Genomic DNA, 18,342 nt, shown 5'->3' on the forward strand with positions numbered 1-18,342 from the left:
TTTGATTTGGAATTTTTTCTTCTCAGATTGAAGTTGCTAATTTATGCCCAATATGTTTAGAATGGGAATTTAATCTAAAGTTAATTAATATGCACTTGAATATTGTCTAGGCAACTTTGGTTAGATATGGGTTCAAATTGCAAATTCGGAAGTACTAATACATACGTGTTTAGGAATTTTTTTTTTTTTTTTTTACATTTGAATTTTACAATGATTCATTAAGTGTTGTTTTTTTTTACATGTACACAAGCTGTTTGTTAAATTCTTAAGCGATGTTTGGTGGCCTTTTTTATTCTCTTCCCCAATGATGCTATTAGCCCAAAGCACTGACTCCTTCAAGGTCACTCTTTTCCTCCCTTTTTCGATAAAATTGCATAATATAATGTGAATCATTTTAACTTTTATTAGTTTTACTAATTCTTTTTTTTCAAATTGCTTTTAGTTCAAGTATTGTTGATTTCAAAAGTCAATTTGGATTATAAGACTAAAATCTGCACCTAAGAATCAGTTAAATTGTTTGTTCGTTTTTTAGATTTCAATTTGCTTCCAATAAGGTTCCATTTCTTTATTTCAGCATTTTTTCTTTCCTTTTTTTTCCCCCTATTTATTGTTGTGTTTGGCTGCAGAGAAAGTCTCTGATATTTTCAGAAGTATAATGTGAGATTTTTTTATTGGCAGGTGGTTGACAACTTTCATTGTGATTTGATGGTTGGGTTTTGTACATGAAAGCTTCTTAGAGAGCAACTTGGCTATTGTTGGTGGCAGTGTACAGTTAATTTGGAAGGATTGTCAAGGTAATAAAAAGTTTCTACCTGTTCTTGAGTGTGAAAAGGATTGTGGGCTGTTTTTTATTTTTTGGTTTTTATGGGTTTTCTTTATTCTTTCATGTTAAAGTTTATTGCATTGATTTTGGCAATGCTAATGAATTTTTTTGGGGGGAGGATTTGTATATATATATATATATATATATATGATTGATAAAATTCTTCAGTGAAGGAGTGGTACTGGTATATTATATAGATTAAAAAAGAGTTGTAGTTGTAGTTTCTTTTTTTTTTTAATTTTTGTTTGTTAGCCCACCAAGGAGATTAAATTTAATCTCAAACTATTGATATTGAACCATACTTTTATATTGTTATTTTGTTGTGAAAGTTTAATACATAGAACAAGCTTCTTCTTCTTCTTCTTCTTCTTCTTTTTGGTGTGTGCATGTTATCTCATTTATAAAATCTACTAAAAATTGAAACTATCTATGTTTGGTATGGTTTTTGGAGCCTAGATAAGCCTGCTGTGAGGTAATAACTTTTTTAAATAAAAAAACATAAAACAGTGAGAAATGCTTCTGTCATTGATGATAGAATTTATATAGCAACTGATATCTATTGGTAAGCTATCTCGGTAAGTGAAAAAGATATTACAATACATGGTTTTCTGTCATATAATTTACAGAAACTACGATTGCAAACTACAAGATGAGAAAGTATGGTTTGTTTGGTTGATACTAGAAAGATGTAGCAAAAGGCCATAATGTTTCTATGATTGAACACAATATGATATTTCGGTTTTGGTCTTTTTTATTTTTTAATATTGTAAGAGCCTATTGCATTATCAGTAGAGAATTTGTTGTGTCAAGGATATTTAAATAAGAATTTCGGACCCATTAGATTGAGAAGTCTTTTTTATCATAAGCCTTACTTTTAGTTACTTCTTGAAGTATTTTTCTGTAATGCTTGGTTTTTATTTATGCAGTAAGTTTTGGATTGCTATTGCTTTAGTTTCTATAGGTCACTTTTGTATGTGCAATTTATCTTTTTAATAAAAGCTTATAGAAATTGCAATTGGTAAATCAATTTCGCGAACACATTTACGTCTTTGATTAGTTTTGGTGATAATATGTTTTTTCTTTTAAAGATTTCCTTTTAAAAATATTGTTTGCTAATTTGTGGGTTGAAAAAATAGAACTTGAATAGTTTTTTTTTTTTTAACAGAGTTGGTCTAAAATTTCCCACAGCCAAGGTGGGATGCAAAATTGGGTGTGGATACATAGCTTGAGGTAATTCACAGTGAAAGCTCCTACCTATGCCTTGGAATTTTTTTAAGAGCATGCTCTGTAAGTACTTTTATTCTGTTTTGAGATGATTAAAGCTTTATCATAATTATCTCATTGGAATTTTGGCATGGTTAAAAAAGGGGCAGCAAGGTATATAAATGTGCACATGCATAAATATTTGTATGTATCAGTCCTGCCAATTTGTAGTAAAGAATTATTATCTTCAACTTTAAGATTTAAAATATATATATTGTTTCTTTAGCCAATCTGATTATTTTGGTTTTGATGTAATAATATTATTCTTATTTTTCTTTTTGGAAGGCATAACAAATTGAAGATATACTGTATGATAGTAGGTCTAAAACAAAACTAAAAAATTAAACTAAAATCAAAGTAGAAATCATATATATATATATATATATATTGTTTTGCTTTCAAAGTTTGCGAAATTAATAATGTCTATCATGTGTTGGATGGAATTCATGATATATGTAATGGTTAGTGGAACTCATTTGCTATTTCATATATCAATGTTTAGTATTTTTAAAATAGGCAAATACTTCCATTCTTCATATTTTTATAATTGTTCTTGATGCCTACAACGTCCCATTAAAGATTATGCCACTTAGTTTAGTGTTTTGAAGTGCATTGTTTTCCCATAACGTTGTACTGTAACAAGAATAATTCAAGACGTTGGTTATTGTGTCTTCTATATCACAGAGGTGTAACAATGTATATTTTCTTTATTTGTAAGCAGTCAATTTACGTATTTGCAAGAAAATTTAGTAAGGACAAGTGAAATGATTTGTTGGTGGTAATGTAGTTGAGAAGATTTTGGATTCAAAAGTCAACCTTTGTTTTTTTAAATGTGAGCTAATGTAATTTTTTTTATTCAAGGTTTTCTTATATATTGTTCAATATACATTTGGCAGTCAAAACAGATTCATTTCGAATTGAATAAATTTTTTATTTCAGTTGTTTTCAATAACTGAAATTTAGTTTGCTTTTGGACGAATTCTGTCAGTTCATCAGCAATAAAATAGTGCAGAAAACCGGGGTACAATGCACAATTAACCACTACAGGAAGATATTTTTAGTAGTTGGGAGCTGTCGGAGTGGGTGCCGTTATAGAAATTCAGTGTTTCTCCCAATGATTGCTATGCAAAAAAAAGACAATTTGAAAATCCTCTAGAAGTTGAACTGGTAGCTGTTTTGCATTGCTAGAATTTTGCTCATGAAGAACAGAAAAAGGCTTATATTTTAGAAGGTTATTTTGGTATTTTTGCTTTGGTATATGAATGAAAATAATTAATTATTTACTGAGTTTTGCTTTTGTTTTTTTTTTTTTTTTAATAAATATTCTGGAGTATTTAATAAAACCCAATTTTTGGATATGTAAATCCAAGTGCTATTTGAGAAGAATAGAAAGTAGTTCGTAGTGAAATTTTTTTTTGATGTTGTTTGTGCAGAAATGGAAGTGTTTTTCTTTCAAAGTTCTTTTTGATAAGTAATTAAAGTAGAATTAATAGTCTATCTAAAGTGAAGGAAATGTCTATACTTGGTGAAAAGAAGAAATTTTACCTCTATTCTCTAACAGTCTGATGTAAAAAGTTAAGAAAACAGAAAATATACAAACTGCTTGATGTGTTTAAATTTTTTAAAGATGAGATTTTAGATGCAATTCCTCTAGCATGTATGTGCTTCAACTTTGGACATCGGTTTAGTATAATTTTCTAAAGAACCACTTGAATTACAACTTATCAAAAAATAAAACCATTTGAATTACAAGAACTATGTGCTTTTAATTATTTTTTTTAAAAAAAAATCTCTTGACACTATAATGCTTATGACCATTACACACTTGAAACTTCCATAGTGGAAATTTGGTGGCTAGGACTGTAAGATGCATTCTTAGAATTCAGACTACAAAATATTGAGCAAAAGCAGAGGAAAAATATGAATTTATTTTTCTTTTCCAATTTTGTTTTAGGTTCTTTGTTCTTTTATGGTTTTCAACTTTTCACAGATTTAATTTAGATGATGTTTATATATTAAAAATTTCAATTGTTAACCACGTATGATGCTTTATTTATTTATATCTATTTAAGACTAGAACATCAATCTTTGGCATCTACATCCCAATTTGGATTTCCCTAGCAGGTGTAAGTCATTTTGTTGCTTAGTGCTAAGGCTATAAAAGATCGTATGATACTTATAGGTACATCAAAGTTCTTTTTTATATCAGTTATGCTTTCTCTTATCAATCACTTATTTTCCACCAATAGAAATTAAAATATTGTTTCTTTGTATTTATACATTGGAATTTTACCTTATATTGTTATTGAATATGTTCCCCTTACATGGAGCTCAAAAGGTTGTATTAGTTTCTATTATTTCAAAGGTTACATTTAAATAGGTCTTCATTATGCTATTGCCTCCAGTTGGACAACAATCACCCATTTAGCACACCATAGAATCCATTTGAGGGGGTTCTACATATGTGCTATAGTTTTTGTAGGTGGCTGATGATGACTCAATTCATCCAAGTGAAACAGAGTCGGCATTTATGTACATCAGGCCTAGCTAGAATATGGCTTTGCTCACTAGATGTTTTTTTGGTTAATAAGTACTTAGACTTTATTTTTTGCTATGGGGAATTTTGGACTTTTGACATTGTTATTGAACCTGACTCTACATCGCACAATTGTAATTTTTGTTTTTTGAATTGATTGGCATTATTAAAACAAAGCCCTTAATAAACATATTAATTGTTGTATTTTATTGTATTGTTATGTTAATTTGATGGTATTTTAAATGTGTAAAATGTTCCCCGCGCATTGCGCAGGTTAAATGCTAGTACTATATATAATAGCAGAAGCTGAGAGAAAGTGAGTTCTTACAATTAAGGAGGTGTTGACAAATAGGAAAAAAGGCCCCTTAAAATACTGACACATATACAGTTTTAAGTAAAACAGCCGCATTATACAACGTTTGGCTATTAAAAACTTTGCCACGCTTGCAATTAAAAAAATATAAATTAAATAACCGGTTAAAAAAAAAACCTATTAAAATATATTAAAAAAAAACGTTGCAATTAAAAAAACCCTACCAATTTCTTTTCATCAAACTGCTTAACATTTTCTCTCTCTAAAAAAAAAAAAAAAAAAAAAAAAAACAAGTGATATTGCAATACAAAGAAAGGGAAGGAGGGGAAAAAAAAAAAAAAGCTTGCAATCCAGTGGAGAATTGTGTGAACAAATGTTTGTCCCAGAGGTATTGAGATACGGATATAGGGATCGACTGTTAGGGTTGTCGCCCATATGTTCTTTTTTAGTTTTAGAAAGTGGGGTTTTTGTTGGGAGATTCATTTGGGAATTATTTATGATTTAGGTTTTTTGGTTAGGAGTAGTTTTGTTTCATTTATGTAAATAGATGGCTTAGCTTTGGATTAATCTCTTACCCTATTGTCTTCTTTAGGGATGCTGTCAATTTAGGGATTTGAGATACAGAGATAGAGATCGGCGCAATTCTATGGCCAACATAATCGAAACTAAACACAGACCGACGATAGGTATGTATCAATCCTCTGAGTCCGAATTTGAATTGAAATTCGAATGTTCATTCTCTTTCTTTAGATGCTTTGTTGTGAATATTAATTCTTATGGCATGGACAAGAATGCCCGACCCCTAGAATTGTGAATTGTATTCTTTCATTATTTACTGCCTTCTTTGAAATAAAAATTTAGAAATAATACTAAACAAAAGTGCATAATGTCATCAGGGACAAACTAAGCCATTAGATGACTTTTCAAGCCCTTTGAATTGCTGCCTCTTCTCTCTCTTTATTGTTTTCTCTCCACTAACAAAAAATGAAAAACCCATTTGTTCTTTGATATTTAAAATTTCAAATACAATCACAAATCTTTTTTTTTTTTTTTTTGAATACTTATCAAAAAAAAAAAAAATCAATTTTGAAAGTATTAATAATTTTTTTTTTTAACAACTTAAACCGTTTCACACCACTTAATAAAAGCCCTAAATTGCTACATCCTCAAACAAACGGCACCACTTTGTTTTGCTTCTTTTCCTGCTGCACCTATACTCTAGGTCAGCATTTTGTTACTTGATGTGTTATACTATTTACTTTGAATCCACTTTTTTTAAGGGTGGCATCAAGAGGTTTAGCCCTTGAAAATGTGTAGGAAAAAACATGTTTGCCGTCCAATAATGGTTGTTTGCTCAATGTTGCTGCTCTGCGCATCTATTACCTGAAACTAAAAAGTGTAAAACCTTTTTAATGACAGTAAATTATTCTTTTTTCCCTTATTGAATCTGATTAAATAGCCAACATATTGCTCAAAATTATGTTGTTGAATATTTAGGGATTAACTGCTACTATTCTTCTGTTTTGAACAGAATTTCAGTAACTTTTACATTCAACTCTATTCTTCACTTCCCACTTGATCATTTTGACCATAGCCTCTTCAGAAGGTAGTCTTCCTTGATTAATACTAGCATTCCTCTGAAACCAAATATGATACATAGTAGAGCAGAATGCCAATCTAGACACAATTCTCATCCTTCAGCATAATCTCATGCCAACAGAACTTTGAGATTTTTTAAAGGCACCAGCTCACTGTGGTGCACCATATATTCATCGAGAATGAACAATCACAAAACAAGTGATGCCTACTTTCAATTATTAAAAAGTCATGTTTCCCGTTTGATTGTATATTTGTTTAAAGGAATGTATATTTGTTTTAAAGAATCAATGAATTTTTTTGGGCAGTAAATTATGTTTTTTTTTCCCTTATTGAATTTGATTAAATAGCCAATATATTGCTTAAAATTATGTCATTGAATATTTAGGGATTAATTCCTAAAGATTGTTGTGTGGTGTACACATTAATGTGTCGATTAGTTTGTTAATCTTTAGAAAGATTTTTTTATTTAAAAAGCAAAATATATATATATATATATATATATACACAAACTTCTTTCATTCTTGGTTCCACCTGAAAGACCAAAGAACAACTAAAATCTACGTATTTCTATTGATCCACTAATTCACTAATTGTCTTCGATTAATGTTTTTGATTTGTCCATGGATCTTTATTATTATAGTTTGCTTGAATGCTCATTTTCTTTTTATTTATCTCATACTTCGTTTTACAATTTGTTCATTTACTCTATTCCTGTTTCAATTGGCTTTGATTTGCATGTTTTAGCCAGCTTCTGTCTTTACAAATTGATTTCTTCAACCTATTCTCCCTTCTACTTATTTCACATCCTTAACGCTACTTTTTGTTATTCGAATTTGAAATAAAATCCGAATGTTTATTCTCTCGCTTTCAATGTTTTGGCTTTAGATTATAATCTTTGTTTTCCCTATTTCACTAACATTATAATCTTTTCCAAATTGGAATTTTTATATTCTTTGATTATTTACTGCCTTCTTTGAAATAGATAATTAGAGATAATACTAAACAAAGGTGCACAATGTCATTAGGGACAATCTAAGTCATTATATGGTCTGCATTCATAAGGATAGGCAGTTAGTAAAAGAAAAAACAGACAAATAAGACTTCTCCCTCCTTCCAATTGTTAATTTGATACCCATTCTGTTTTGCTTCTTTTCTGTAGCACCTATACCCAAGGTCAGCATTTTGTTACTTGATGTGTTATACTCTTTATTTTGATGTTTTCTTCTTGATTTATCATAATCCTTTTTTTTTTGGGGGGTGGGGGGGCATCATGGGGTTTAGCCCATGAATATATGTAGAAAAAAACATGTTCGTCGTTCAATAATGGTTGATTTCTTAGCATTTTATATTTTTCAATTTTTGTAGGTTTTGCTGTTTTGGGCTGTTCTGAATAAGTATATGATTCATAAAGTATTTCATGTTCACATAATTTTTCATATGTGCATGCATTCACCCTTTGGTGTTAGTTCTTGAGTTTTTATTAAAAAATTTGCTTCACAACCCAATGAAGAGATAAAAAGAAGGTAGTGGGCTGATTTTCTATGGATTTTCTATTGACAATAGGTTTTACTTTCTCTGCTAACAGAAGTTATATTTATTATATATGTCCATTAAGGGTTGGTTTTCTTAATAGGTTGTAGCTTTCTTTTAAGACTTTGTTAAATATTGTTTTGCTGCATTACTCAATCAAGTTTTAAGGTTTGGCTACCCTTTTCCCTAATTTCCTTTCCCCCCCCCCCCCCAATTTCTTGAGTTCTGTTTTGTTTAGTTTTCTTGAACTGATTATGTTTTGTTGATGGCTAAATCAAAGTTTTTTTTCTATTTTATTTAAATTCTTTAACTTCTCATTTCTAACTACTTAATGCTACAAAGGGTCCTCTCACTAATAAGACCATTTATAATACTTCAATAAGAGTTACTGAATTAATTCGAAAGGTCAAGTTCTGTTTTCATTTTTACATATGTGCCTGCAGAGTATAGAGTGACATGATTTGGAGGTAGTAATAGATGAAGCTTTGCCTTCGTTGTTTTCCTTCTTGATATTTAATTTTACTATTATTTTTTTATTGATATATGTCTTTGATTTACTAGAATGCTTATTTTGTTTTTGTTTTATTTTTTTGGAGCATCTTACACTTTCCTTTTGCGTTAATAATAATTTCTCATGTATTTCAAAATTGTTCTATTAGACTTTGTTCCTTTTAATTTTTGTACTGCTAAAGCTAATAGGCTCAGTTTATTGGCAGGATTTTTTTAAATGTTGTTGTGGTTAGCTTTGTTTATTTTCTTAATTCATTTTTTTTTTCTTGTGTATGTCTTAGTGTTTTGGATTGAGTGCTTATAGATGCTTTAATTTTATTTATTTATTTTATGAATAGAAGAGTACATAATGATGGGTGAAAAGCTTCATGAATTCCATAACTTGGGTGTGTGTATAATCAAATTTATCTCTGTGTAATTTTGGAGCAAATCCTAAAAAATTTGAGGAACTTCAGTGTAATTAATCTTGATTCTTGCTGTCGTGTTGAGTGCTTATGTTTAGGTGCTTTTGTTTCTTTATGATTTGGCTTTCATGAAAGTGTTAAGAAAAAGTTCAAGAGGAAGGATTATTTGATTAATATTCGATTAAATGAAGGGTTTGTAATAGCCAAATCATGATCCATATGAAACTTTATTTGTCTAAAATTTCCAATTATTAACTCTGGCTCTTATATAACTAACTTATAACCTGCACAATGTGTGTGATACTTTTATTTATTACAAAAGACAAACCATAGGCGAAAATTTAAAAATTTCATAATTGGTTGGAGGACACTTCTTATTCCTTTAGTTCCACACTGTAGAATACATTCAAAGATTGTGTGTGCAGCAGCCAATGTGGCCTGACCACAAAGCTGAAGCTGTCTTTTAAAGAAAGATTGGCTATGTCAATGACATATATTAGTACTTTTTTAATTTGTTTAAGATATGATCAAACATACTTGTAGATTGGGACATCATTGTTTATATATGTATTTCGGTCTCTTGCTTTTTTCCTCACCAGTGCTTTTTTGGTGTTGATTCAAAATTTGTAATGTTTCATTTATATAAACTTGCCATGTTTTATGAATTTTAAATAATTATAATTAATTATATAACACACAACCACATGTTTTATAGGAACTCAGTTTGTAGCAGCTCATTTATATTGACTCTTATCAGAAATTTTGTATTCATAATGACATTTTTTCCCCCACATGTTATTTCAGATCAGACATTTCTGACTTATAAAAAAAAATGAAAAATACAAGATGAGCGCGCCTAAAAAGATGGATGCTAATGTTTGAGAGGTGATCCAAAAGAAAATGGCATGAAAGGAAAAATAGTTTACAAAATAAACTTACCCAGGCTAGGAAATCTAGGAAAATGGTCATTGCTGAAAAGAGGAAAAAAAAAAGAAAAAAAGAGGGATAGAACGGTATTAACTCATGACTGCTCTATGTTGCATTCACCTGGTACAAACATGGACTTTTATGCATCAAGAGGTTCGTTTCTCTTTTTGCCACTTTGTTTTTATAAGTTCTTTAAACATTGCTTCATAAAAATTTGAGAATAAAACTTTCAATTCACATTTGATTACTAGATATTGATGTTGACATGGATCATTCCTATGAAGAAACTAGATTGAACATAAGTACAGATGATACTTTGGTACAAGATAGACTCAATTATTGTGATGTACCTCAAGAAATCCATGAATCAGAAAATGAGTGTGGTGGTGAAGAATTTCCAAGTAAATGACTTAACTTAAATTTACAAGGGAAAAAAATTGATATTCATTTTTGTTTATATCATTATTGTTGTTCTCATATTTTAAAATTCATATAGGAAAATTTACTGAACCTTGGAATTTTGGCCTGCCTTCTTATGTATGCGTGCATTGCGGTTCAATTTTATGGTATGAAGAGAGAATAGTCAAATCTAAGAGGCCTAAGAACCCAAAATTTTCTCTCTATTGTATGGAGGGTAAGGTTAAGCTGCCTTTGCTTAAGAAAGCACCTTCCCTTATTGATGAGCTTTTAGATCCTCTTAGTAGTCAGCGATCTAAAATATTCAGAACTCTGATCAGAAGTTATAATGCAATGTTCTCATTGACATCTATGGGTGGCAAGGTGGATAATAGAATTAACGATGGAAGAGGCCCTTACGTTTTCAAACTTAATGGCCAAAACCACCATAGAATTGGAATTCTTCTTTCTAATGATGGTCAGGATCCACAATTTGTACAATTATATTTCTATGATACTAAGAATGAAGTTCAACATAGAATGAACGTCTTTAGCAGTGGTCAAATTAATAGTGACCTTGATCCATCTATTGTTGTTGCATTGGTCCAAATGTTTGATGAATCAAACAGTTTGGTGAAGATATTTCGGATGTCTAGAGACTGTTTCATTGATACTAATATTCACCATTTAAGATTACGTCTTATTGGCTCCCAAACTATAAATGGAAGAGAATATAACTTGCCTACATGTTCAGAAATTGCGGCAATTGTCGTTGGTGATATTGGTGCTGAGAATGCACATCACGATATTATTGTTAAGTTAAAAGGAGGGTTACAACATATTAATGTCTTGCATCCTTCATACATGGCATTACAATATCCCCTTTTGTTCCCATATGGTGAGGATGGTTTTAGGCTCGGCATTTTGTATAGTAATGTAGATGGAATCAGATCTGATACAACTGATATTACAATGAGAGAATACTATGCATATCGATTGCAAGAACGTGAACATGAAGGACATACTTCAGTATACGGCAGAAGATTGTTTCAACAATTTGATGTAGATGCCTACACATGTATTGAAGAAATCCGGCTTATGTGGGTAAAATAGAACCAAGACAAATTAAGGATAGAATTGTATAAAGGACTGAAAGATGCAGTTATGAAAGGAGATACGACCCCTGCATCTTCTGGCAAAAAATTTGTTCTACCTTCAAGTTTCACTGGAAGTCCGAGGTATATGATTGAAAACTATCAAGATGGGTAGGTTATCTGGACCTATTTTTTACCATCACTTGCAACACAAGATGGCTAGAAATTGATCTTTTCTTATCTAGGAAACCTAGATAGGAAGTAGAAGATCGGCCTGATGTGGTTGCAAGAGTGTTTAAGATAAAGCTTGTTCAACTCTTACATGATTTAAAGCATGGTCAACACTTTGGGAAAGTAATTGCAGGTATTCTAAACTTTACATTTTAAACATTTTTCCCTTCTTCTTTACTTGGCTTAATAATTAATCTAAATAAATGTAACTTACTGTTTTGGTGGCAGTTGTCTACACTGTTGAATATCAAAAGAGAGGATTACCTCATGCACACATTTTACTTTTTCTGCATCATGATGACAAGCATCCTACAGCAGCAGAAATTGATAGAATAATCTCAGCAGAAATTCCAGATTTGAATGAAGAACCTTTAGCTTATGAAACTGTCAAACAATATATGGTCCATGGTCCTTACGGCTCTATAAATTCAAGGGCAGGTTGTATGATTGACAACAAATGTACAAAGCACTTCCTTAAAAAATTTTGTTTGCAAACCACTATTGATGAAGATGGCTTCCCAATATATAGAAGAAGGAATAATGGCAGATTTGTTGAAAGAAATGAAGCCAAACTTGATAATCGATATATAGTTCCACACAATATTGATTTATTGGTGAAATTTCAAGCACACATAAATGTCGAGTGGTGTAATTGTTCAAGATCTATCAAGTACTTATTTAAATATATAACAAAAGGACCTGATCGTGCAACTTTGATTCTTGAAGAAAATTTACATATTGATTCTTTTGCTAGAATGCAACATATGACTGATACTAATGAAGTTAAAACATATTTAAATTGTAGATATGTGTCTGCCATAAAGGCATGTTGGAGGATATTTGAGTTTACAATTCACCATCGAGAGCCTACTATTCAAAGACTTAGTTTTCACAATGAAGACGAACAACCAGTTGTTTTTGAAGATATTGATTATTTAAATAATGTTGTGGACAACCCAGATATTAGAAAAAGCAAATTTACAGAGTGGATGAAAGCGAATGCATTGTATGAAGAAGCAAGGGAATTGACTTATTCTGAATTCCCTACTAAATGGGTTTGGCATGGAAGAGACAAAGAATGGAAATTGAGAAAATCAGGAAGATGTATAGGGTGTATATACTATGATCATCCTACAAGTGGAGAATGGTTTTATTTGCGGATGCTACTCAATGTTATTAAAGGAGCTAGATCATTTGAGCAAATACGAAATATAAATAGTGTTGTATATCCAACTTTCAAATCAGCATGTTGTGCACTTGGTTTGCTTAATGATGATAAAGAGTGGCATGAAACTTTGAATCATACATCATATTGGGCTTCAGGGAAACAGTTGCGAGAACTTTTTGTTACGATGTTGATTTTTTGTGAGGTTGCAGATCCATATAAATTATGGATTTCAAATTGGCAATTGTTATCTGAAGACATTCTGCATCGTCAAAGAACAGTTTTACAATATGACAACCTACATCTTGATGATTTCCAATTACAGAACTATGCACTATGTGAAATTGAACAGATTTTGATAAACAGTGGCAGGTCTTTGCATGAATTTGAGACAATACCATATCCAAACACATTACTCCTCAGACAAAGTAACAATAGAGTATTACAAGAAGAATTGGATTATGATAGAAACTCTTTGGCAGCAAAACATATTAAACTTCTTAACGGTCTTAATATTGATCAAAGAAACATATATGATGAAGTAATTGATTCCGTTTTAGAGAATAAAGGTGGTTTCTTTTTTGTTTATGGGCATGGAGGAACTGGAAAGACTTATCACTGGAAAACCATTATATGCCGATTGTGCTCAGAAGGGAAGATTGTCATTGTAGTTGCATCATCTAGAATTGGTGTATTATTGTTGCTTGGAGGGAGAACAGCTCATTCAAGATTTCAAATACCAATAAATGTAACAGATAGTTCAACTTGCGGTATCAACAGGGTTCACAAATTGTAGAACTTATGACAAAAGCAAGTCTTATAGTTTGGGATGAAGCTCCTATGGCACACTGAAATTGTTTTGAAGCTGTGGATCGGTCATTAAGAGATATATTACGTTTTTCTAACTCAAATAGTGGGGAGACACCTTTTGGTGGAAAAACAATTGTTCTTGGTGGTGATTTCCGACAAATATTACCAGTGGTATCTGAAGGACGAAGAGAATGAATAGTTGAGGCATCAATTAACAAGTCTTCATTATGGAATAGTTGCAAAGGTTTCATTCTGACAATAAATATGAGGTTGACACAAAACCCAGGTGATATTGCAGCAAGGGAATTTGCTGAATGGATATTGAAAATTGGTGATGGTGAACTTAGTAATAGTGAAGGTGAAGCATTGATTGAAATACTGCATGATTTACTAATTCAGCTTGGTGCTCATCCTTTCAACGATATTGTAACTGCTACCTATCCTGACTTCGATGCAAAATTCAACGATTCCAAGTATTTAGAAGAGAGAGCAATTTTAGCTCCAACAAATGAAGTAGTTGAAGACATAAATGGTTACATGATTGATCTATTTAATGTTGATGAAGAGACATATCTTAGTGTAGATTCATTATGCAAAGCTTCAAGCAACATTCTAGACCAAGATGTCATGTATTCAATAGAGTTCCTCAATTCATTGAAGTTCCCTGGTATTCCAAACCATAAACTCAGATTGAAAGTAGGCCTGCCAATAATGTTACTTCGAAATTTAAACCAAAGTAATGGACTTTGTAATGGTACTAGACTTTTAGTCACTCAATGATCAAAATGGGTTTTGGCGGCTCAAATAATATCAGGATCTCATATTGGAGAAAAAGTGTTTATTCCAAGAATAGTCTTATCTCCTTCTGATTCTAAATGGCCCTTTGTACTAAAAAGAAGGTAGTTTCCAGTATCTGTTTATTAAAATTATTTCAAATTGTTTATAATGTAAACTAGACTGTCACTTATATTGTAAACAATAGTTTTTTCTCCATTGTTATATACAAAATTTACTAATGTTTAGAATGTTTTAATATTACAGAATCATATCGCAATGAAGTGCAAAACTTTGAAGCAGATATCAGTGAATTTGGGATGCAGTTAACATAGCAAACAACCATGATTTGATCAATATTGCTATGATTTCGGTTGACTAATAGGTAAGTTTAAAAGTTTTTTTAAAACAAAAAATAATATTAAAATACAAAATGGATGCAGAAATCTAAGAAACATTTTTCATATCTGCTATGGGGAGTTATTGATGATCTTAGCCCTCTCGAGTTTGTGAGTGTTAGAGATATATATTAGACATATTAGTCCAATGTAGTAGGCCCAAGCCCAGTCCTACTTGTACTAGTAGTCTAGGGTTAGTCGCCCATATATACTCATGTTATGGTTCATTGTAACACAGGTTATTGTACTACACTCTTATACAATAAAGATGTAGCCCTTAAGGGATTCCTCCGTGGATGTAGGCTGTCAAGGCTGAACCACGTAACCCTTGTGTTCTCGGTGTTCCTATTCTCTGCTTTTCCTTCCGCATCCATTCTAGCATACACAACATGATATAACACATCGCGTTGCTAATTATATTATTTAACAGTGAGAAAGGAGGAATATATGTAGTATCTAATTGTATAAAAAAACATTTCCCTACCATTGAGTTGACTTATCAAATTTGGAATATTATATACACTTCACATGAAACTATAATTTGTGTATACACCAATTTTACTCTATCTTTCTCATATAATATATGCTGATGATGCAAGATATCTCAGATTTAGTATTATTATATTACTATTTGAACCTAATAGTATTTGTATTGATTTTTTAATTTCTTTGTTTTGGTTGGTCAAAATATTTTGGTACTGTTTGATTTTGTAATTATGATATTGAAATATGCTATCATGATCTATATGTCTGATTGATTTCCTACTTAAAAAGGTATCTGCCAGTGGGTTATAGAATGAGTTAATGGAGTTTCTTGATTTCATCCATTAGTATTTTAAGGAAGTTATTTACTGAATATTGTGTATACACAAATTTGTAACTTTGTAACTTTGTAACCAAGTGCCTGCATCCCAAAGACATTCATAACTTTGTAACTTAGTTAGAGGATTGAGTTAATTTGTAACTTGGTTAGAGGATTGAGTTGGTTGTGACTCAAGATATATTGTTTTTTATCTTCTAGAAAATAAAAGAATAAAAGTTACAAACTTCTCAAAAAAAAAAAAAGAAAACAGAAAAAGAAAAGGAAAGTAATATTCCAGATGACCCCACACAATAAAAATAAGGAAGAAGAAGATTAACCTAAACAACAAGAAATGATGTGCCATATTAGCCATTTTCAAAAACTGTGTGAACTGTGTCCCCATAAAACCAGATCAACGGTCACAATTTAGAGCCCATAAAGCTCTCATTGTCTTGGCCATGAGGGGTGAAACATGATTAAGCCTACCTCGACCATTTGGATTCCTGTAGTTCAGATTAAACCATATTAATGGTTTGTAAGAATTTCCCTGCACCTAATATCCAACTGTGTAAAAAGAAACCTCACAGAAGTTAGATGACCTCAATTTAATACAGCTTCAAAACAGCAACAGAAGAAATGCTATTATACAAAGAGAAAGCATTTTGGAAATTAAAACAATGAACCGCCTTTGGAAAACAGAGAATCACAATACATTAGATCGAATTTTGAAGTTGAAGCTACAATTGGTAACAAGACTCACATTGCAAAAAACATGATTAAGCCTACCTCGACCATTTGGATTCCTGGAGCTCCCTGAATTCTTTTTTTGTAATCTCACACACCTTCATACAAAAAACACGTCCAAAGAGAGTTCATTTACGAAAAATAAAAGGCTTTAACGACTAATTAAAAGTTGGCCACATTGCTACACATTTGAATGTCAAATCCTTTTATAAAAAGAGAATTAGCAGTGTACTTTTTTTTCTTTCTTTTTTTTTTTTTTTTTTTTTTTACAGTTTTTCTTGGACATGAAAGAAAAATTCATTGGGAATCAGGACTAGGCTAACATGTAAATGAAGTCCTAAAGTAAACCTCTTGTAGTTCAGATTAAACCATATTAATGTTTTGTAAGAATTTCCCTGCACCTAATATCTAACTGTGTAAAAAGAAACTTTACAGAAGTTAGATGACCTCAATTTAATACAGCTTCAGAATAGCAACAGAAGAAATGCTATTATACAAAGAGAAAGCATTTCAGAAATTGAAACAGTGAACCGCCTTTGGGAAACAGAGAATCACAATACATTAGATCGAATTTTGAAGTTGAAGCTACAATTGGTAACAAGACTCACATTGCTTCTGCAAACTGTAACAGGGCCATAAAATTTGAGACTTGTATGGTCCAAGAGCTAAACTGAATTAGAAAAAGAACTCCCACAGCCAGCGAACAGAGATGAGATCTTGTATATAAACATCTGAGATATTCATCTGCTGAGTAAAGCTCCATGTGTTAACACCTATATGGATATTACTGCTCCACAGAGAAATTACAAAATCCCTATCCTGGCACTATTAGCAGAACTTTGTAATACTAAACTGCCAATTTTGTAAGAGCTCTTTGAAAGTCCATTTCCACCAATGTCTCCATCAGACAAGCCAATGAGTGATGCATATGCTTCATTTTCAAGAGCTCTTGATTGCCTCAACAGTCCAATGAAAACTTCCTTGCTCTCCATGTCATTGTTTTCCTCACAGAGCTTAAAGAAGGTAGACACATTAACTGGCTTTGGCCTCCAAGTCGTCGATCCCTCAGCCATAAAAGCTTCTTTCCAGAAGGATAAAGCCTTAGAAATCCTCCTTTCTCCAATATGCCCCTCAGCAAGAGTTTCCCATGAACTTGAATTTGGCTTTCCACCAACTTCAACCATATGGTTGAAAAAACTCTCAGCTTTATCCAAACTTCCCTCTTTAACATACCAACCCATGAGAAGATTTGTTATACTAGGGTCAAAAGATGATTTTACTTGCAACCATTCATCATAAATTTTTTCTGCCCCTTCAATATCACCTAGCCTAACAAGAGAAGAGATTATGGCATGATATGCCAAATTTGGAATACCAGGAGAAATGGTTTTGAAAATTTTCCACACCCGATAAGCCTCTTCTTTGTTACCAAAATTTCCATAAATACTTATTAAATAATGATAAGGTATCCAATCCAGGTCTGTGGTCCTACTCTCAACATTCTTTAAGCAATCTTCAGCCTTTTCAATCTGCCCCATCTTAATGTACATAAACTTATTTTATCAGTAGAATAAATACATTGATGCCTCTATGCCAGGATTGAAATTTCCTTGATCTATTGATACATGGGTGAAGAGGGATGTTTGATTGTAAAAGGGAAGAGTTTTTGTTTTGTTTTTAATATGATTTGTAGTGTAGTTTTTTGTCCTTTTAGAATCTGCTAGTTACAGACTACTTAAAATGAGGGGTCCGTTTTTGTGATTGCATGATTATTACACTTCTTTTTTTTTCTTTTGCATCCTATTGATCTTATTGTGAACTAAATTTTGTGGGATGTGTATGGTTGTGGTGCAGTAGGTATTCTTTGCTTAGGGATCCCCAATACAACTAAGGACTTACCAATGCTTTGGTCATTCAATTGACTCCTTGTTGCTAGTCTGTACTTGCTGTCATGCTAGCAAAAACAGGGGTTTCAATCAATTTTACTTGTTATTGGATTTGAACGAATGACTTGCTGCTTACT

General features: G+C 31.5%; 1 protein-coding gene and 1 long non-coding RNA gene across 3 annotated transcripts; one reads left to right on the forward strand and one right to left on the reverse strand.

The window, feature by feature from the left end:
- Window positions 1-440: 440 nt before the first annotated feature.
- Window positions 441-3,861, forward strand: LOC115959325. Of its 2 annotated transcripts, XR_004084836.1 has the most exons (4): window positions 441-554; window positions 679-794; window positions 1,989-2,110; window positions 3,075-3,861. It is a non-coding gene; the product is annotated as an uncharacterized LOC115959325 (long non-coding RNA). The 2 variants fall into 2 exon arrangements; XR_004084835.1 differs by having other exon boundaries at window positions 442-554; window positions 1,989-3,861.
- Window positions 3,862-17,122: 13,261 nt separating this feature from the next.
- LOC115959914 (pentatricopeptide repeat-containing protein At1g02150-like) lies at window positions 17,123-17,857 on the reverse strand. Its single transcript, XM_031078584.1, has one exon. The coding sequence runs from the start codon at window positions 17,855-17,857 to the stop codon at window positions 17,123-17,125; it is 735 nt and encodes a 244-aa protein (XP_030934444.1).
- Between the last annotated feature and the right edge of the window lie 485 nt (window positions 17,858-18,342).

The sequence above is a fragment of the Quercus lobata genome, chromosome 9 (genome assembly GCF_001633185.2).
Source record: "Quercus lobata isolate SW786 chromosome 9, ValleyOak3.0 Primary Assembly, whole genome shotgun sequence".
NCBI lineage: Eukaryota > Viridiplantae > Streptophyta > Magnoliopsida > Fagales > Fagaceae > Quercus > Quercus lobata.

What these genes read in the sequence shown, in the direction of transcription:
- LOC115959914 (XM_031078584.1), bottom strand. Translation starts at nt 17,857, where the DNA reads ATGGGGCAGATTGAAAAGGCTGAAGATTGCTTAAAGAATGTTGAGAGT.